The sequence below is a fragment of the Taudactylus pleione genome, unplaced genomic scaffold (genome assembly GCF_031769625.1).
Source record: "Taudactylus pleione unplaced genomic scaffold, aTauple2 ptg000248l, whole genome shotgun sequence".
Lineage (NCBI taxonomy): Eukaryota > Metazoa > Chordata > Amphibia > Anura > Myobatrachidae > Taudactylus > Taudactylus pleione.
In genome coordinates this window covers 3,482,053-3,503,573 of record NW_028284650.1, presented here as the reverse complement: position 1 = coordinate 3,503,573, position 21,521 = coordinate 3,482,053, and the positions used below count along the sequence as shown (strand labels likewise).

Sequence of the window (21,521 nt, the reverse complement as noted above, 5' to 3'; positions counted from 1 at the left end):
AATCAATGGGTTTCTCCAAACGTGAGACCCCTGATGGTGCCTTTTTCTCTCAAACTTTTTCTCACGTATCCTGAAACTGCGAGGAAAAGTCCACCTAGAGGAGATGAGGCACAGTGTTACCCTCACTAATTGAGTTGCTGGCCATGGGTAATTGGATTCCCCCCTATATGTTTCATTGTGATTCTGTTCCATATTTATTTTACGAAGATTATTAATATTTGAATCAGAAGCACAAATACAGTATCACCAGTTTTTCATTCCTAATAATATGCAGATATTGTATGCGGTTCAAACTAAGAATCATTTTGTTGTTTGTTTGCAACCTACTATTTGAAACAATTTAATAAAACTTATATTTGAAATCTACAAGTGTGCCCCCAAAAAGAGTTTGTCTGTCCCCTTCCTTGCATAGGTTGCATGGGTTACACATACAACCTATTTGTGCACATTGGACCAAGTTAATAAATAAGCCCTATTATTTCTATCTCCTTAAGGATGAATGGGCCTGATTTAGAGATGCATGCAATGCCGAAAGCCACACTGCACACACACAGCGATGAATTAGCGACAATGGTCGCAGAGAGAATTTATTCACAAAATGAGTGACAGATAGTCAGCGTTTGGGGGAGGTAACGGAGGGTGGTTAGAAAGATGCAGGCGTGTCGGGTTTTCTAGTGAGCCTCTTCATATTTGTTTGCAGCTACAGAGATTGGAGCATCTTGGGTGAGATGCTCATTCAGATAATGCATAGGCTTGCTCAGAGGTCCGATGTGCCACTGATATTTTTGCTGTTGTACCTAAGCAGCAGATGTGATCCACTGCTGCATTCAAGGACGCAGCCATTCAATCACTTTTTCAAATCTCCATAGAGGGAAGCAAAACGCGTTGATGTCATTCAATAGATGTGCTGATACACCTGTTTGCACTGCATGCTGGTGTGTGTTCTTCTCCGGCTCCACGCTCCCGTGTTAGCAGCATTGATGCACCAGATCGGTGTACTCATTACCGCCAAAACCCTTACCCTGAGGCTGTGTGGGTCCCCTACATCAAGCTATCTGGCCGAGACCTCTGTTCACACGCTGACTGTACTGGACACTATTGGCCAGAAACCATCCATGCTGGGATGCCAGCGACGGCTTTAGCACTCCTTCAAACTGAAGTAGTAGCTCTGCTGTCTGCTGTGCTGAACAATACGTGAGTAACTTTTTACAGCAGTGAAGAGAAAATAGCAAGCAGTGGCAGTACCACGCTGGGCATTGAGGTCCCATTGGGAGAATGGAATGCTTCAGTGATACACTATCTGACATTAAGGGGTAGCTCCTTTGGCACTGCTTTAGTTATGTATAGCACCTAGGATCTGACTTTTATCTCCTTTGAATCATTGTTATTAGTCAATAGAGATTGTATTCTATGTTCTGATCATTTAACTTAAACTGACAGAGTACATGTGCTAGAGTGAGATTCCACAGGGTGCACAGCTTATTACTGCCCCAAGCAGCTGTCACTGGAGGGGGAACACCTATGGGAAGCTCCCTTCTCAGCTATGCTCCTACTTCACATATATACATTGTACTTATAGTAATGTGAGTACTACTAATCATGTTCTGTCTACCACCGTTATTATTATTCCAAAAATCCTAATATTTTCAAATAACACTGTCTGGTCATGCCTGGGAACACCTCCATTACTTTATATAGCAAATCAGTGACTTTTTTTAAACTCATACCTTATAATTGAAGATTACGATTTAACCTCACATGTGTCACTTTTAACTTGAAGCACAGAATGAGGAGAGAAGGAGGGAGGGGATCAAAGAAGAGAGATGAGAGAGGAAAGTGCCGATCAGAGAGGGGAGGGTACAGAGGCCAATAAGAAAAGGAGAGGAGAGGGCCAGTGACAGAAGCCAATAAGAAAGGAGAGGGGAGGGGCAAATAGTCCATCAGAGAGGGGTCGTGACAGAAGCCAATAAGAAAGGAGTTGATATTGGCAGGGGCGTTTCTAGAGAGGAGGGGGCCCGTGTGCAGTCTCCAACATGGGTCCCCTCCTCTCCGCCCGGCGGCCGGAAACGCACTGAGCTGTGCGCGGCCAGCGCCGGAGTTATAGACTCTGGGCACTAGAGTGTGCCCAGAGTCTATAGTGTATGCACAGATCACCGGGAAAATGGCCGCAACGGACATTTTCCCTGTACTGCGCATGCGCAAATGATGGAAAAATGGCAGCTGTGGCCATTTTCCAGTCGTTTTCCAGCGCCAGACGCCAGCGCCGACGTGGGACTCCGGAGAGGTATTTAATATTATGGGTGCAGGGTGTGCAGTGCGGGGCCCCCTGGACCCAGGAGCCCGTGTTTCCCACACACCCTGCACCCATTATAGATACGCCCCTGGACAGGGGCAAAGAGCCAATCACAGGGAAGAGAGGGGAGGGAATTAAAGAGGTGAGAAGTGAATGTAATCAATGTGACAGGAAAGGGGAGGTGACAGAAGATGATCACAGAGGAGGGAGGGCCGGAGGGGAGGCAATCTGGGCAGCTTGAGGGAGCATGAAATGTAGAAACGGATCTCAGATCTGTAACTTATTTAGGATATAGAGCAAACAAACCGAGATAAAAATAACAGGCGGCCATCATACTGTGCAGCGCTCCATCAATTCCAGAGACCTGGATGGCGCCCTCTGTCCATTTTGGCGCCTGGAGCTCATGCTCCACTGGAACCACCCTCGCTACTCCCCTGTGCAAGCGCAATACAAAGCGTACACATGCGCACATTGAAAAAGAGCGAGCGCTTGCTAGCGAACGGGTCTGAATCAGGTCCACAGTGTTTTCTCATTTGGCTTAGCTTTGTTTTTGTTTTGAGGTGCTGGCATTGCCTCAATGACTTGCTGCAGGTTTACCCTTATATATAATACTGAAAGAGCACTGGAGGAACTAGTAATGAGTCTTCACTACTTGTTTTTTTAGGGAGACAGTGAAGCTGATAATCTAGGGGGTGTACACACACACCTACCTAGCTCTGACCACACCTACACAGCACTGGTCACAGCACTGTTGATGGTCATCATTGATGGTATCATCGGTGGTTATCATTGATGGTGTAAAACCAATAAAAGGAAAAAGAACTATGGTTTCAACCACCGATGTTCTTCCCTGCTCTATGACATACTGGGCTGGTGGCCAAACAGAACTGAGGGGTGGGGCATCAAAGATGCATCAGGGGCAGAGCTAGGCTTTGTGTCCTGGCGTTAAGAAAAAAAAAAAAACATTGAGGGGCTCTCTGCCATCGATGGTGGAGAACCATTGCTTCTCCGCCATAGACGGCAAAACTATCTGATATTGGCTGTCAACTATCAAAGTTTTGTAAAGATCGATGTTCGATGGCCATCCCTAACCTGACAGTGGGAATGGTGTACTGTGAGCATTATATGTCATCCTCCTTATAACGCTGCTCTCACTTTGCTGTGTTTTAATTTTAAGCTGCTGATTGTAGTTTGAAAATGGTTTATATTTATTTTTACAGTGGTGGTTTTCAAATTTGAGATCAGTTCATCTAGACAAAATTTGTAAAATGCACTGTGAATTCACTCCCAGCTCTATATATAGACTGTGGCCCTGATGCAGAGGTGGACGCTCTGACCAGAGCACTCGCTCTGAATCAGGGCCCACCTCCATAAATATGGAGCGTCCTCCTGGACGCTCGTATAGCTGTGGGTCACCACCCACAGCATATACGAGCGTGCAGGATGATGGTCACGATGGTCTTGACCATCGCGACCATCGCCACTACGAGCAGAAGCCTGCGGTTGAGTTTCTCAACCGCAAGGCCAGGAGTGATTTTGGCTCTATCAGAGCCAAAATCACTCCCACTGACATCACTAGTGATGTCAGTGGGGCCGGCTTCTGACGGTAGGCGTTCCCTTGGGAACGCCTCCGTCTGGCAGGCACGCCCCCGGCACGCCCACCAAAGGGGGCGTGCTGTCAATCAACATCGACAGCACGCCCCCTTTGATCAGACACTACGAGCGAAGGAAAGTCCTTCGCTCATCGCGTCTCGCGCATGCGCACGACGGAGCTCCCTCCGTCGTGCGCATGCGCAGTGCAGACCATCGACCCACTTGCGAGCGGACAGCCGGAGGAGGATGCAACATTTTTAACAAAACCACTGCATATTGAATCGCAGTCTCACCGGAATTTACATGCACCTCTGAATCAGGCCCTCAATCCCGATAGGTATTTTAGTGAGAAACGCAGAGAAGCCTTTATACCAGTAGCAATAAGCAATGGACTGCACCTTAGCACAGTGTTGCTCAGTCACGTTTTTTAAAAATAGAACCTGAGGGGTAAATTTACTAAACTGAGAGTTTTTAGAAGTGAAGATGTTGTCCATAGCAACCAATCAGATTCTATCTATTATCTTCTAGAAGGTGCTAGTTAAATGTTAAGTAGAATCTGATTAGTTGCTATGGGCAACATCTCCATTTCTAAAAACTCTCACTTTAGTAAATTTACCCCTGAGTGTCTTTGCATACTTGACAATCAGGGGGCACCAATAACACATTCTAGGACACCATTCGCTGTCCCCAATTATGGGTAGTGGACTTTTGCCTTAGCACATAGAAGTACTAGCCATATAGGGACTTTATTATTGCAGCTTATCACAGCAATAAAAATGTATTATTGCCGCAACTTAACATAAGAAATAAATATATTCCCAGGGTATCTGAGCAGTACTCATGTGCCCCAGCGATATTTTGCATGTAATATATTGAAAGCTTAAAATATATATATATTTAAATACCTTTTTTTACACTAATATTATTCAACCAAATTAGAAAAAAAATCTTTAATGGTTTTGTACCACTCTAGGAGAGCGATAACAGAACAGATCTCGTGGTGGTACAAGTATCACCGCAAAACACAGCTGCATGTCAATCATGCTGCGGTTTGGGGGGGGGTCTGCGAGCAAGATCGCAGGACCCTTTCTGCACATGCGTAGAATGGGTCTTGCTCGGGTGCAAACCCTTCAACATCGGAGGTGTACGTTAATCATTGGATTCATGCACATCTCTGAATCAGGCCCATTGAGTGCTCAAACTGCTTGTTGGCAGAGTAGCACCTGGAACAGCAGCCTATTGCAATAGCCATTGTATACAGTGGCGAAGACAGGAAATTACTGTCAGGTTGGTGGCCCCCCAGTGCTCTGCACCAGTGGTAGTCCAGTTACCAAAAACAGAATGCTCAATGATAACCAAATATACAGATACAAATTCAGTGGCTGATTTTACATAGGGGCTGCAGGGAAGACATTTGCCTTGAGGAAGAGAGCAGTGACTCTTGAAACGCGTTGGCCTGTGGTGCAGACTGAAAGGTTTGAAGGGTGGATGTTCCAGGGATTACCCCCGACCATAAAGGAATCAAATTGGAGCTTCCGGAGGCCACCAGATTGAGACTTTATTTGCCTGTATGCAAGGGGAAACCCGGTAATTACCCACCTAATAAACCTGCACTTTTATGATATAGATGAACTGGAGTTCATATATATTTAAAGAAGAATATTTTTTCTGTTTGATGTTTGGATTCTGTTACGAACCATTGTTGTATGTTCTTATTAAAATTGTTGTGTTTAAAACATATTACACTATGGTCCCTATCCCTTTTATTATGTCTTTTATGGCACTGGACTTATAAGGGAGGAGGGAGGATTCAGAGACATGTGAATGATCCAGACCATATTATTAAGGGAAGTATCTTGATGACATATGATACTCACTTTTTTGTTTATATCAGCGCATTCTAGTCTGCAATATTTTTTTGGTTTATGTTCTATTTGTTTGAGTTATAATAGGGTATAACTTTTTTTGCGGATAGGAGTGCAGCATAAGATATACACATAGGCGCCTGGTAACACGCTCATTTTTATTCATGTATGCACTTGTGTTTGCAGGAGAATATTATAAAACTATCGTCAAATTTAAATAAATCACTTTTTTTGTATTCCATGTTTTCTCATTACATTGGTTTAAGGGCCTCATTCAGAGGTGGTCGTAGGATGCAAGCGGTCGCTCAGAAACAGGGCGGCCGCTTGCATCCTGATCGGCCGCCTCCAAGTCGGTCGTTAGGCTGTGGGTTAACACCCACAGCTCTAACGACCGCTAAGGGAGATGGTCGCGATGGTCAAGACCATCGCGACCATCGGGGCTTACGACGAGACCCTAGGGTAGGGTCTTGTCAACCTTAAGGCCCAGGGAGCTTCCTGCTCTGTTTGAGCAGGAAGCTCCCCACTGACATCACTGATGATGTCAGTGGGGACGCCCACAAAACGGCAAGCGTTCCGAAAGGAACGCCTCCGTTTGGCCGGACACGCCCCCTGCCCGCCCAGCAAACGGAGCAAGCTGTCAATCAACATCGACAGCTCGCTCCGTCTGCTTCGAGCCCGCTAATGACGGGTGATCCGTCGTTAGCGGGGGCTCGCGCATGCGCACGACGGAGCCGTCTCCATCGTGCGCATGCCCTGTGGACCAACATCGAGTCGGTTGCGAGTGCTCAGTGCTCGCGACCGACTCTGAATAAGGTCCAAAGTGTGACACAAAACTGGAATTATAATGTACTGTAATTATATATTTTGCTAAACGAAGCTGACACTCATTAGCACTTAATTCCACAAATGATTACTTTGTGACTGTTATATAATCCTTTAACACCAGGAATAAGTGCACATATCTTGTCACTAATCTAAAGATGCTTCTTCTGTCAGACACCTCATACACTGCAATATACCCAGGCTGTTAGGTGATCTTATAATAATAATAACAGCAGAGGAAAATAGTTTATTGTAGTTGCATTTATATTTCTTGCTAAAAACAGGTACAGGGCAAAGAGTAACATGTACAGGGCAAAGAGTAAGAGGTAGCAAGTACAGATGTGGGATCTAGGGGTCTATTTATCATGCAGTGAAAAGCGTGGAGAAGTGGACCAATGGAGAAGTTGCCCATAGCAACCAATCAGCTTTGAAGTAGCATTTTTCAAGTACAGTCTATAAAGTAATAGGTAGGAGCTGATTGGTTGCTTTGGGCAACTTCTCCACTGGTCCACTTCTCCACACTTTTCACTGCTTGATAAATAGATCCCCTAGTACCCAGAATGCACCCTGACCCTGGCTCCTCTCTAAAGGGGTTATTAGTGCTCTTCACAGTGACATTAGGAGAAGATGGTTGATGAGCGTATCCTGCGGCTGCTCCTACCTTTGCTGGCCAAGGGGTCTGTAAAAATGTGCAAGGCGCTGGATCGCAATCCTGCGCATGTGCACAAACTCACAAGTTACCTTCTAGGGACTGCATTGGTGTCAGGCTCTAGGAGCCAGGTAAGGTGCAGCATACCTCCCAACTGTCCCACATCCATCGGGACAGTCCCGTTTTTCTGGCACTCTCCCGCTGTCCCACCATCGGGCCGCAGGTGTGCAGAAGGAGAACAGATGTCGTGTGCATGTTCAGACTGGATGGGGGCTGGCCAGCATCTCGGAGATTGCTGGGCACGCCCCCAAAGTGATGAAAACGAGGGAAGCCACGAGGCTCCGCCCATGTCCCATAGGCTCCACCCCTTTTGTACAAGCCACTCCCCCTTTTCGGCTGACCTGTCCCTCCTAAGGATCTTAAAATGTTGGGAGGTATGGTGCAGTGATAGCAGGGGAGTGGCTCTCTGCTATAGCAGTCCAGACTGGCAGTCCCAGGGGGATAACACCTTCCCCAGGAACTGGCTGTCCAGCATAAAGTCACTGCGGGTGGCTGATTTTTCTGGGGGGGAGGGGGTATGCTGCTTCCCTGCAGCCCCTATGTAAAATCAGCCACTGAATTTGTATCTGTATATTTGGTTATCATTGAGCTTTCTGTTTTTGGTAACTGGACTACCACTGGTGCAGAGCATCGGGGGGCCACCAACCTGACAGTAATTTCCTGTCCTCGCCACTGTATACAATGGCTATTGCAATAGGCTGCTGTTCCAGGTGCCACTCTGCCAACAAGCAGTTTGAGCACTCAATGGGCCTGAGTCAGAGATGTGCATGAATCCAATGATTAACGCACACCTCCGATGTTGAAGGGTCTGCACCTGCGCAAGACCCATTCTATGCATGTGCAGAAAGGGTCCTGCGATCTTGCTCGCAGACCCCCCCCCAAAACCGCAGCATGATTGACATGCCGCTGTGTTTGGGGGTGGAGTAGGGGCATGCCTTGCACCTGGTCAGGCTGCAGGAAGCTTAATTTCCGCAGCCTGACCAAAGGAACAACCATCGCGACCTTCGGTCACGATGGTGATCCCCGCCTGCGACGTCGGGCACAGTGCTGGGTGCACAAATGCAGCAAGGTGGTGCCTGACACTTCCTTCTGCATTTGCATCTGAGATAGACGGAATTGCACAGCTGCTTGAATGCGGCTCTACTAATCCATCCATCTTTAAATCAGGCCCAATGTCTGATGCTGATAGCACTTTCCCTTCTGTGAGCTCTTTGCCTGATTCAGAGATATGTACACTAATGCAATCTCAGCTGCAATCACATGCAGCTACTGTGCGATAATATGGTAATGCATGAAGCCGCCTGGAAATGTATTGAGGCACCCCTGGCAGCTTTTTAGATCCAAGCAAGTGCATTCAAACATGCAGCGGCGATCACATCCTGAGAGGGGAGAGGTGTGTGTTTGTTGTGAGGGAAGAGGGGTTCTGTGAGGGTAGAGGGGTGCTGTGCTATGGGGATGGGCTATGTCATAGCCCGGCGAGGGTGAAATGCCCGGCGTCTAGATGTAGACGCCGCTCATTTCACCGATGCCGGGTAACCGGCGCCTGGCATCCCGATCGAAGGGATGACGGGCGCTGCGAACGGACAGCCGCAGGGGGGAGGGTTAGGTTTAGGGCCCCCTGGGGGGACTTAGAGTTAGGCACCCCCCCGGAGGTTACGGTTAGGCTAGGGGGAGGGAGGGTTAGGGTTAAGCACCCCCCGGGAGACTTAGGTTTAGGCAGCGGGGAAGCGAGGGTTAGGTTTAGGCACTTAGAGGGGGGATTAGGGTTAGGCACTTGGGGGGAGGTTAGGGTTAGGCACCCCTAAGGGAGGGTTAGGGTTAGGGGGTCGGTTAGGTTAGTTAATACTTACCTAGGGATGATCGGGATTTCCAGCGCTGTCGGGCTGCCGATGCCGGGAATCGAACCATGCGGCCAGCGGTATTTCACACCGATTCCGTGCTATGAGGGTAGAGGGGTGCTGTGCTGTGAGGCGAGAGTGGTGCTGTGCTATGAGGGGTGCTATGCTGAGAGAGGTAATGGGTTCTGTGCTGTGAGACAGGATGTACAGGGGGCTGTATGTGGTTCAGTGAGGGGTCAATATGCGGTGCTGTGAGGAGGGTCATTGGGTGCTGTGAGGTGGGCAGCAGTAACTGGGTCAGTATGTGGTGGTGTGAGGAGGGTCAGTGAGCGCTGTGAGGTGGGCAGCAGTAACTGGGTCAGTATGTGGTGCTGTGAGGAGGGCCAGTGAGTGTGTGAGGTGGGCAGTAATTGGGTCAGTGTGTGCTGTGAGGAGGGTCAGAGAGTGCAGTGATGTGGGCAGCAGTAACTGGGTCAGTGTGTGTGCTGTGAGGGGCTCAGTGTGCCATACTTGCTGGCATTTTGGCTGCCCCCCCAGGAGAGGGCAGCTGGGTCGGCACAGAGGGGGAGGGAGTGAGGGAACATGGAGCAGCATAGGTGGATGGTGCAGGGGGCGTGGTGGCATATTCACGTAATCGTGGCCACGCTGAGGGGCTGGCTGGCAACTTTTAGCCTGGGGGGCAAATGCATGCAGGCGGCCCTGGCAGAGGAGTAGCGTGTAGCCAGGGTTCCCGAAAGAACGTGCGTGCTACGGCGCCCCCCCGTCAAGTGTTCTAGGGAGGAGGCGGGTCCATATGGGATTAATGTAAGGTTATATAGTGCCCCCAGTAGTGGTAACCCTTATGCAGTGCCCCTTAAATAGTGGCCCCAGTTGTAGTCTTCCCCCTATGCAGTACCCCCACTATTGCCCTTTATATAGAGCCCCCAGCAGTGGTCCCTCGATGCAGTGCCCCCAGTGGTAGTCCCCTCCCCCCTATGTAGTGCCCCTAGTAGTAGTCCTCTCCCCCCTATGCAATGCCCCTAGTAGTAGTCCCCTCCCCTTGTAGTGCCCCTAGTAGTAGTCCCCCCCAGTAGTAGTACCCCCCTTGTAGTGCCCCCAGTAGTAGTAGTCCTGCCCTTGTAGTGCCCCCAGTAGTAGTAGTCCCCCCCTTGTAGTGCCCCAGTAGTATCCCCCCCTTGTAGTGCCCCCGGTAGTATTCCCCCCCTGTAGTGCTCCTAGGAGCCCCCCCTTGTAGTGCCCCCAGCAGTATTCCCCCCCTGAAGTGCTCCCAGTAGTCCCCCCCTTGTAGTGCCCCCAGCTAAAGCAAACACACAGCTGCCGGAGCCGGCAGCTGTGTGTTTGTGCTGTGTAGCGCTGACCGAACTCCGTCCGGTCAGCGCTACACACGCGGTGCAGCCTGTGTCACAGTGACACAGTCTGCACCGCGGCCCGCATGATGCTGCGGCCCGGGGGGCACATGGCACCCTGCCCCCCGGCCCAGCCCGCCACTGGCCACACCCCACTATGCGTTGTAAAGCGCTGGGGCGGGGCTACGATGGATGATGCTATTCAGCGCAGATTGCATCATCGGGCCCCCCGGACTGCCCACTTGCGCTTGGTAAGTAGGTGGCTGCAGAGGGGATGTGGACAGCTGCGGGGGGGAGTGGACGGGGGTGTGTGGACGGATAGTGGCCAGCTCTGGTAGACTTGCCTATTCTTCCGAGCCTTTCAAGATGCATTATAAAGTCTGTTTTGCAACTATCTGGATTTTTCTTAGGATAATATCTCTTCTTAGTGTGGGAAAATGATGTTATTGACAATAGGATTGTGTATAATATGTTTTTACGAAGACCACAGAATGTTCTCTGTTTAAATGTCAGGAAAGATTGTATCTGGATGTTTATATTAAAGTTCTAAAAACTTATTGTAAGTGGTGCACCAATATGGTGAGCTGTAGTGTGTCCAAGTTATCGGAGTTACATGTAGCCATGTATATGTTTTAATACTTTGATTGGTTAAAGGTTGGCCTAAACCTATGAACTTTCTAATTCTGTGATTGGCTAAGAGCTGATTATAGCCTGGCCAGCTGTAAAATCTATTGTATGCAAATAGCTATTACAATTGGCACCTACCCAAACTTGCTTAAAAAAAAATTAGGCAATACACAGTCAGGGCCGGTTGTAGACATTGTGGAGCTCAGGGCGAAAGTTCCCAGTTGCGCCCCCCCCCCCAAAAAAAAACAAACAACTTTTATTAGATGGTGTTCCTCTGCGCGTGCTGAAAGTGCGAGCGCTTCCGGAAAGGGGCGTGTCCTTGAGGAACACCCCCAATTCATCACACTGTGGGGCGTGCCCAGCACTTACAAAGGTACTGGGCTTCCCCCAAACTCTCCACCTCGTGATGAATAATTGCCATGTGCCGTAATGCACCTTACACAGTATGTCTTACACAGTAATGGCCTTTATAACACATTATGCCACACACAGTAATGCCTTTTATAACACATTATGCCACATGTAGTAGTTCCCTGTATAACACATTATGCCACACGCTGTAATGCCCTTTATAACACATTATGCCACGCGCAGTAATACCCTTTATAATACATTATGCCACACACAGTAATGGCCTTTATAACACATTATGCCACATGCAGTAATGCCCTGTATAACACATGATGTCACACGCAGTAATGCCCTGTATAACACATTATGCCACAGCAGTAATGCCCTGTATAATACATTATGCCACACGCTGTAATGCCCTTTATAACACATTATGCCACACGCAGTAATACCCTTTATAATACATTATGCCACACACAGTAATGGCCTTTATAACACATTATGCCACATGCAGTAAAGCCCTGTATAACACATGATGTCACACGCAGTAATGCCCTGTATAACACATTATGCCACAGCAGTAATGCCCTGTATAATACATTATGCCACACGCAGCAATGTCCTGAATAATACATTGTGCCACACACAATAATTCTCTTTATAATAAATTATCCCCAATTCGAATTACGCCACACAGAAATCCCTTATTCATGTTATGACACACAGTGGTGCCTCTTTTACACAATGCCCAAATTAGTGCCCTTTATAAACAAGGCCCACAGTAGTATTGCCCCTAATACAATGCCCACAGTAGTAGTGCCCCTTACACAATGGGGTCATTAGTGGTGCCCCCATGCAGTGCCCTCATTAGTAGTGCCCGCAGTGGTAATGCCCACAGTGTTAATGCCCCCATTGGTAATGTCCCATATAGTAGTGCCCCCCCTATAGATGTGCCTCCAGTAGTAATGCCCCCTGTTGTAATGTCCCCAGTAGTAATGTCCCCATATAGCCATGCCCCCAGTAGTGATGCCCCCCTATAGCAATGCCCCCAGTAGTAATGGCCCCTATAGCCATTTCCCTCAGTGGTAATGCCCCCTATAACCATGCCCCAGTAGTAATGCCCCCTATAGCCATGTCCCCAGTAGTAATGCCGCTTATAGTCATGCCCCCAGTAGTAATGCCTCCTATAGCCATGCCCCCAGTAGTAATGCCCCTTATAGCCATGCCCCCCAATAGCCATACCCCCAGTAGTAATGCCCCTTATAGCCATGCCTCCAGTAGTAATGCCCCCCATAGCCATGCCCCAGTAGTAATGCCCCCTGTAGCCATGCCCCTTATAGCCATGCCCCCAGTAGTAATGCCCCATATAGTCATGCCCCCAGTAGTAATGCCCAACTATAGCCATGCCCCCAGTAGTAATGCCCCTAGTAATGCCCCCCTGTAGCCATGCCCCCAGTGCTGGTGCTAAAAAAACCCCAACAATTAAAATACAAACACAATACTTACCTTAAGCCCCGCTCCTGCGTCCGCTGCTGTCCGGTCCGACCGCGGCTCCACCACGTATCTGTGGGAGAGACGTCATGACGTCCCTCCCATAGTGCTCTCTGCCAGAAGCCGGAGCTCAGGAGTGAGCTCTGGCTTTCGGCTGCGGCTGCAGGGAGGGAGCCGGGTGCCTGCTGATAACAAATATCAGCGGGCGCCCGGCAAATGCAGCCTCCCTGTGGCAGCGGCTAGCGGGGGGTTTTTTTAAAAAAATTTAAGAGATTTATTTTTTTGCCTCCTGGGGACTCAGTGGCGCCCTCAAGGGGCCGGCGCTCCGGGCAACGGCCCTGTTAGCCCGCCCCTAGAACCGCCAGTGTACACAGTGCTCCTAGCAAAGGGGGAAGAAGGTGGGTACCACACCGTACAGATCTTTCATATGCTATGTCCCAGTCTTTTATATTAGAGTGTAATCTTCTGTACCATTCCAACACTGTTAACTAGAGCTCTTTCATTACTTCTAAACTCTTTTTGTACATTGCACTTTTTTGTGGAGCTCATCCTGTGTTTTATGGAGTTGACCCTTGGCTTTGCATTCTGGTAAAGCAGGAAAGCCTCCTGGTACCGCCGACCCCTCCAGACCTCCCGCAGTTACACCAGAAAACCCTGCAGCGGGGGTGGCCAATGACGCGATTATCGCTGAATTGCGTCATCATGACCCTGCACCCTGCTTTACAATGCCGGTAATCTCGCCATTGAATAGCGGGGGCAAGGCCAAAACGAGACGATCGTGTGACCACGCCCCCGCTCCATCCGCAAATGCTGGGTAATATATCCGGCCGTGCCCCCCTATGCTAGCCACGCCCCCTGCTATGCCGACCTGGCTGCTCCCTCCCGGAGGGGACTGCCGGAAAGTCGGCAAGCATAATTCTTCTGTCTCTCCCTAGCACTGTATTGCGGGAAGCTGACTACGGGGTATATTTATTAAAGTGCTGGTTTTTAGAAGTTGAGATTATCTTCTAGTATGTGCTAGTTAAATGTTAAGTAGAATCTGATTGGTTGCTATGGGCAACACCTCCACTTCTAAAAAACACGCACTTTAGTAAATATATCCTCCTCTTCAATGTCTGTGCATCTCCCTAGCTCTGCCTCGTGGGGAGGTAATTCTGCCTCTTCCTGCCAATGCTTTATGCTGTCTCTCCCTAGTACTGTATTGTGAGAAGCTGATCCTGCCTCTTCCCTCTCTGTGCTTTATACCCATACTTGCCTACTTTTGAAAAAGCATTTCAGGGAGATTGTGAAAGCAGCACCTATGAGTGCGGCAGTAATGTGGGCGTGTACTGATACATCTGAGAGGCGTGTCATACACTGAGGGGTGTTTACAGCTACATCTGAGAGGCGTGTCATACACTGAGGGGCGTGTACTGCTACATCTGAGAGGCGTGTCATACACTGAGGGGTGTGTACAGCTACATCTGAGAGGCGTGTCATACACTGAGGGGCGTGTACTGCTACATCTGAGAGGCGTATCATACACTGAGGGGTGTGTACAGCTACATCTGAGAGGCGTGTCATACACTGAGGGGCGTGTACTGCTACATCTGAGAGGCGTGTCATAATACTGACTTACACACAAATGTAAATGAGATCTATTTGGTAATGAAAACACACTGATACTTTTCAGAAAATGCATGTAGCCATAGGGATCATTGTGCCTTATACCCAATGCAGGGAAATTACACTAATGATCCAATTTGAATGTATATATCTGTTTTATCTTTCCTAAAACCGCTTCATAATGGAGGTAAGGTGCAATCAGGGAGATTGGTAGACTCTTCTCGGAGACAGGGAGATTGCTACTGTTTCAGGTAGTGTTTCAGGTAGTGTCCCTGACAATGAGGAGAGTTGGCAAGTATGCCTATAGTGCCTGTTCCTAGCACTGTGTTGTGGGGAGCTGATTCCCCTTATTATAGATTAAAATGTTATTATTGCCAATTCTCACTAATTTACTCCAGTCAGGGCCTGATTCAGAAGTGGACGCTAATCCCATGGCGGCTGAATCTCTGTACGTAGCATTACTGCATATATACGCTAATACCACAGCCACTGTAATTTGCACAAAGATGCTGCATTTCTGTATCGCCGCTGGTGTACAAAGACCACCACTAGTCACACCATCCAACTTCTGAGCAATCCTAGGACCAGCAAAAGAGCATACACAGATGCAGCCGCTGGCTGTGATACGCCCACAAAACGCTGGTAACACGGTCGCATTTGACTAGCCACGTTACCTGTCATAAACGCACACTGACTGTCAATCACTATGCATCCAAATACTCACTACGGCCGCCATCGGTAAACCACAGCATCACATGCGCCGTGCGACTCAAACATGCGCAGTAAATACAAGAAAACATCGACATACTGCCCAGCCATCGGCCTAGCGTCCAGCTGTGAATCGGGTCCTCAGTTACTTATAGTGAGCTTGCTCAACCTTCTCACCCTACTTTTGCATTATGTCGGGGACTGTGCATAGTTGTAGCTTAGTACCATCTTGTACTATGCAGAAATGTCCTGTGACAAAAAGCAGCCAATCAGATTCTGTTTTTTTCTAGCATGTTACTGTAGCAAATGTCTGGTCACTGTGAGACAGTATAAATGTGTGCACATAGCACTATTTTTTTAAATAAATTCCACTGTCTTACTTAGATCATGCTGCAGTCTTTGTTGACTGGCAGTTACTATAATGTAAGTAAGGGTCTTTATCATTGGAAAAGACCAATATCATCAGAGATAGGGCTTCACCTTATTTACCAAGCCCCAAAGCCGTCACAAGACATTTGCACGCCACTTCCGATGACAGCTCGGAGAAGCCTATTTAACAGGGATTGTGGCGGTAATCCTAGGGTCACTCTCACCATCTCAGGATGGCAATAGCAGGAGGCAGTAGAGTAAAAATGCTTTATTTCAATAATTATAGCATTTTTCCATTTAAACTTACGTACTTAATTTAAAATTATTAATTTTGGGGGTATTTTGTAACTTCTTGTATCTATTTTTTTTATTTTATTTAATGATCTCTCAAAGTGCATGTGTAACCCGGCCATGTTGTTTAACGCATGCACAAAATGGACAGCGACAAGCTGGCGGAGAGCTGCCTATCAGTGTGGGTCGGTATTGCTGGAGAGCTAAGCATTGCCTTATACTATAAGTAGTGTTTTCTATGAGTAAGATCAGCCGGCTTTCAGCAAGGATTTACTGTGGCTGTTCTCATGATGAGCAGAATATCATATCCTGCACTAACAATAATGAAATGGACTTTAAATGTTGCCTGAATAACAGACACGCTCTGCTAGAACTTATAAAGGGCTTCCATGGAAATTGCACTTCCCAGAGGTATGTTCTTCTGAGCAGGAGAGTCATGCAAGTGATTTACAGTACTGAGGCCACAATGATAGTGTATGTGGGAATTAATGTAACGTTATGTAGAATGCAAGAACAATATTGGGTGTGTACTAAGAAATGTCCCAATATAAAAATAATGAAGGCCAATGTAACAATTGATATAACCAAAAGAAAACAAATGTAATTATTTTATGACCAAAACATAATCATAAAAATATTAAATTAGGATTTACTAAACCTATCGCATTCTGCATATATACTCACTCAATTAAAGGCAAATGATAATTATTATATATATAAAACCATATAAACTGGGTATGATGCAGACAATGCAAGGGAAGGGTGAGTCCCTGTGTCTTGATGGCAAGTGTAGGAGAGTCAAAGGGGGAAGTGGGGATAGTTCACAGCCCTATGTGAGACTGTACCTAGTAAGGGACAAGCACACAATGTCAGATGCTGTAAGGGACAAGGGACAAGGAGCACTGTAACAAGAATAGCACCCCAGGGATGAAACTTGAGGAATGAGGGCCCTGCCTGTGAGAACTTACAGGCTAAGAGTAGTGGTGAACAGCTGGAGGGTGAACTGGTGAAAAGTGTAGGAGAGGGAAGGAGGAAGTAGCAGAGAATTAAGAGAAGGGATGGTAGGCAGTAATGAAGAGGTGTGTTTTTAGTTCCTGTTTGAAGCTGGCAAGATAAAGGGAAGGCCTTCCTGGCAAGGGAGTGAGTTCTCGGGTAGGGGAGCTAAGCAGATGTCTTGGAGATGGGCATCAGAGGAGGTAAGCAGGCAGAAGTTTAGGTGTTGGTCATAGTGGAGAGCAGGGGACGGGAGGAATTGTTGACAGAAATAAGGTCAGAGATGGTGGCATCAGGAGTTAGAAAGGCCTGGTCTTAGTGATATTTTGGTGAGGAAATGGCAAGAAATTAGATTCATTTTAAATGTGTATAGAGCAGGTAGGAATCAAGGGTGACACCCAGACTGCAGACTTGAGGAACGGACAGTAGTGAGATGTTGACGAGAGAAAGAGAGAGAGGGGTGGATAAGATGAGGCCCCAGAAGGGGGTAGACAATGAGTTTAGATTTGGCCATGTCTAGTTTGAGAAAACATTGGGACATCCAGAATGAGATACCTGAGAGGCAGGAAGAGAAGGAGAACAGTCAGGGGAGGAAAGGTACATTTAAGCATCATCAGCATAAAAATAGCTTTGGAGCCTGGAGGAGTGATGAGTTTGCCAGGGAGGTGAACAGTGAGAACAGGAGCCTTGGAGGTGCAGAGGAAAAGGGGAAGGGGGGGTGAAAGTTGAAGTAGAGACAGAAAAGGAAGAATCCATGAGGTAAGAGGTGAAGCATGGGAGGACAGATTTCTGGAGACCGATGGAAGTGAGTGTTTGAAGTAGAACCGGGTGATCGGTAGTGTCAAAGGCAGCAGATAGGTTGAGACGAATGAGAGTGGAAAAGTGACCTTTGGCTTTGTCACTGAAAAAGTAATTGGTGACCTTAGTGAGGTCATTTTCAATAGAGTGGAGGGGATTAAAGCTAGATTGAAAACTGAAAACAGACATGAAGGAAGCAGAAACAGAGGAATGAGGTGAGCTGGAGATAATCAATCCTCTCAATGAGCGTGGAGGAAAAATTGAGGAGAGTGATGGGATGGTAGGTATAGAGGGAGTCTTGAGTATGGGAGAAAAAAGTGCATATGTGAGCAATACTGTACTGTAGCTCTAGGACTCACTGCTATTTGAGCTACATAGAGTCTGTAGTTATATTGATTAAACAAAAGCCACCTCCACTTCCACATAATGTGGCTAAATCCTGCTAGATAACATTAATTTCTAGGCCACTCCTAGATTTAACCAGTGTGTAATTTTTCCCATAACTAGGGCTCTTTATTTCCCGGTTTCCAGTTCTATGTGACTGACCACTATTGTTTTATATTCCACAGTCCATAGAGATAGAGATCACCACCAACCAACCATACAATGACATTCTGCCCGGCATCTAACAACCGTGACCATACTCTACTCTTTCCTTGACAAATTAAAGCTTATATTACACATTTCATTGTGCTACATGGAATACTTTAAGAACCATGTTACAGATGAGCTCTTTGACTTTAGCTATAGCATTTGTTTTATGTATACATTTTTTTGCATTCAGGACAAATTGTGGTTATCTGACGGCTTTATTCCTCTTGCATTTCTAGAATCTCCAGTTAACGTCTTAAAAGCTCTGGAACTCAATGAAGAAATTGAAGGAGTTGCGTTAGCAGCTGGAATTTGTACGCAGAGGCAAGGAATTGAGGAGACTGACATCGCTTTCAAATTGGAGAACAGAACTCACTTTAGTGCCCCAACCAAACAGTTATACCCAGGTGGGTTATACCAGTGACATGATACATCTAAATCTAGTGTACAATGCTCTCTCTCTTTAAGTGTCAAGGTTGCTCCTGAATCCATGGCCTCCTCTTGTCTCCTGATCACTACAATACACTTAAGTGATTCAAGGCAAAAACATAAAGACAGCCACAATATAATCTCATACACTCATTCCAGTTACTTTGTTCCCACTTATAACATGTAATAAAGATCGACACAACAGTATGGGTGGGCTTCTTCCCCTTCTTCTGGTGTATAATAATGGGAAATGTCATAGACACAGAGGAAAATGGGTAAGAAAAAGGCTTTCTATATAGGATCTGCATGTCCATGATTATGTGAACATTGATTGCTTGATTACTGTAATACCACAGGTTGTTGTACCTTTAGCTTCTTGCTTTAAACCTCATCTCATCCATTGGTACAGATAACCCATTCCCAGAAGACTTCTCCATTCTTATTACTCTCAAAGTAAAAAAAGGAGCTCAGTTCTTCTTACTCTCCATATACAATGAAAAGGGTGTGCAGCAGCTGGGTATGGAGATTGGACGTTCCCCAGTCTTTGTGTATGAAGATCAACATGGACATCCAACTCCTGAAAACTACCCTTTTTTCAAGAAGATCAACCTGGCCGATGGCAAGTGAGTATTATTCTGCACTATTAGAATGCTGGATCTCCAAATGTAAATGTTGTGGGGGGACTGTTGATCATAGTCTTCTATTTTGTATAATTTGCTATCTCAGGGGCGTCAACTGTTATTTTTTGGTATTTCCTCTAAGGCTGTAAATGACTGTAATGCCATCCATTTTGGGTATGTGTAGTACCCCTTGTAAGGGTGCACGCAGCCAAATCAGCAGATAAATCCATGACCACTGGTTAATTGTGCTAGATGCCACCATATTTTCTGAGTCACACTGGCTTCGGGAATTTACCGTACTACCTATTGGTCATCTAAATCACAAGGAAGCAAGGGTTCCTAACAATTACTTCTGAAAGAAACAGAGAATCTTGTAGTGGAAATTGATCTGTTCTTTAAAAAAATTGATGGTCTATCCTTGTATCTATAATGATGGCATCTTCCCTGTAACCAAGGAAACCTCTAACAAAAACAACATAACAGAAAATAGCTCAGCAGAAACTCTTTGTCAAGCTCACCTCCTTCCCAACAAATTCATCATACCACCATTTTATTCACCTGGAATCAGAAAATCTCTCACCAAACAGTCATTTTCTGCTCTTGGACTTGCATTGCCGAAATGGAAATTCAGCATGAAAAGGAGTTGGGTGGATCTCATGGAATGTATGACTTTGTCTACCTCTGCACATTGGATTCTCCTTTGATGATATACAACTCTTTCAGAAATCCCCCCACCCACAGGATACAAGAAAGGAGTGCCAGGGGGAGGAGAATACTACCATACAGATATGACAAGGGAGGAATCCAGTTTCTGAAATTGGAAATGTTCTTAAAAATGGCTTTTCAATTTAGATAGCCCATGTAGTGAATCCTCTTCCTTACCAATAATAGTATTGGCAGCCAGGAGCTCTGACAATCACCTGTATTAGAAAGCACGTGTCATTTCTGGGACCCTGCTTACTAGGGGGAATGCTGGTGGCCCATGGGGAAGGACCTCACCAAGTACTAACGTGGGGGAGGAGGGAATTATTTAGCACATAGCTTATTTAAACTGGAAACCTATAAGTATGTAAGAGCAACCTGTTATCCATCTATAGACAAAGCAGAAGTATGAGAGGGTACGAAACAGACTGAATAAATGTCTTAGTCTAGAACTTTGCTATGCACAGTGATACAAGAATTGGTTTGGGGGCAATTTATTACTGTTTTCATGCTGTGACAGATCCTTTGGTAAGCCCCTGTCCCGGCGAATGGGAAAATCCACTGTTTTGCCGCAGGTCACAGCGGCGTAAGATTACTTTGCTGTGTTCTCGCCCGACAGTGGGCCTGATTCAGGGATGTACGCTAATGCGACCGCAACTGCGTCTCCTCACGTAACGCAGTTGCAAAAATATGCTGATGTTAGCAAAGACCGGAGCATAAAGACGCCCACTACTGCTTTTTCACCTGCGTACAACTATGCATACCTACTTAAACATCGGTACCATCGAAGTACATCGGCGGCCATTTTACCCTTGTGGCAGGTCTGACCTTACACAGGCCAGGGAGCTCTTCTGCCACGCAGAGCTGCGTATGCAATTGTAGTGGCTTATTTATGTATGCCCACGTAACAGTGTTCAAACGGCCAGGCACATCTGCGTTTAGCTAACCACCCCTTCTCCACCCCCAAATGGTCACTTCCTGTCAATCAATCTGCAATGGGCCTCCGTGGTCTGCGTGAACACACAGCGGACGCACTGCTGCCTTCGCACACTGCGATGCATACGCATGTGCAATGGCAAATAATCGCTTGATCTGCGTGCAAATTGCAGTTGCGTTTATCTCTGAATCAGGCCCAGTGTTCCTGCATCTGTGTGACCCTAGGTTAAATATCCCCCGTAAACAACTTGAGGAGCTCTACGCAAACTCCATTATGTTCTGCCTTGTTTATATGCATTTCTATATAAATCATAGGGGAGTAAATATAAGAAAAAAGACTGTTAAGGATTAGAAGGCATCTCAGTTAGATATATTTCCTAAATACCCCTGGTACCTAAATGTGAGTTATTCGTGAGGAAACAGCTGTTTCCGCATGAATTTCATGGGACATTGATTTAATAAATATGGCTGCAAGTAAAGAAGTACTGCAGAAAGCAAAATACATTGTTTTGGATGGTAATCCATGGATAAGTCAGAAGATAAG

At 46.7% G+C, this 21,521-nt stretch overlaps 1 protein-coding gene across 2 annotated transcripts in view; it reads left to right on the top strand.

Annotated features, from left to right (window-relative positions):
* Positions 1-21,521, top strand: part of COL5A3 (collagen type V alpha 3 chain) — a 348,363-nt gene that overhangs the window by 122,701 nt on the left and 204,141 nt on the right. For both annotated transcript variants that reach the window (XM_088479876.1, XM_088479875.1), the window contains exons 2-3: positions 18,530-18,697; positions 19,129-19,342. In XM_088479876.1, the coding sequence (XP_088336002.1) occupies positions 18,530-18,697; positions 19,129-19,342 (382 nt within the window). The remainder of the gene's footprint in view (positions 1-18,529; positions 18,698-19,128; positions 19,343-21,521) is intronic.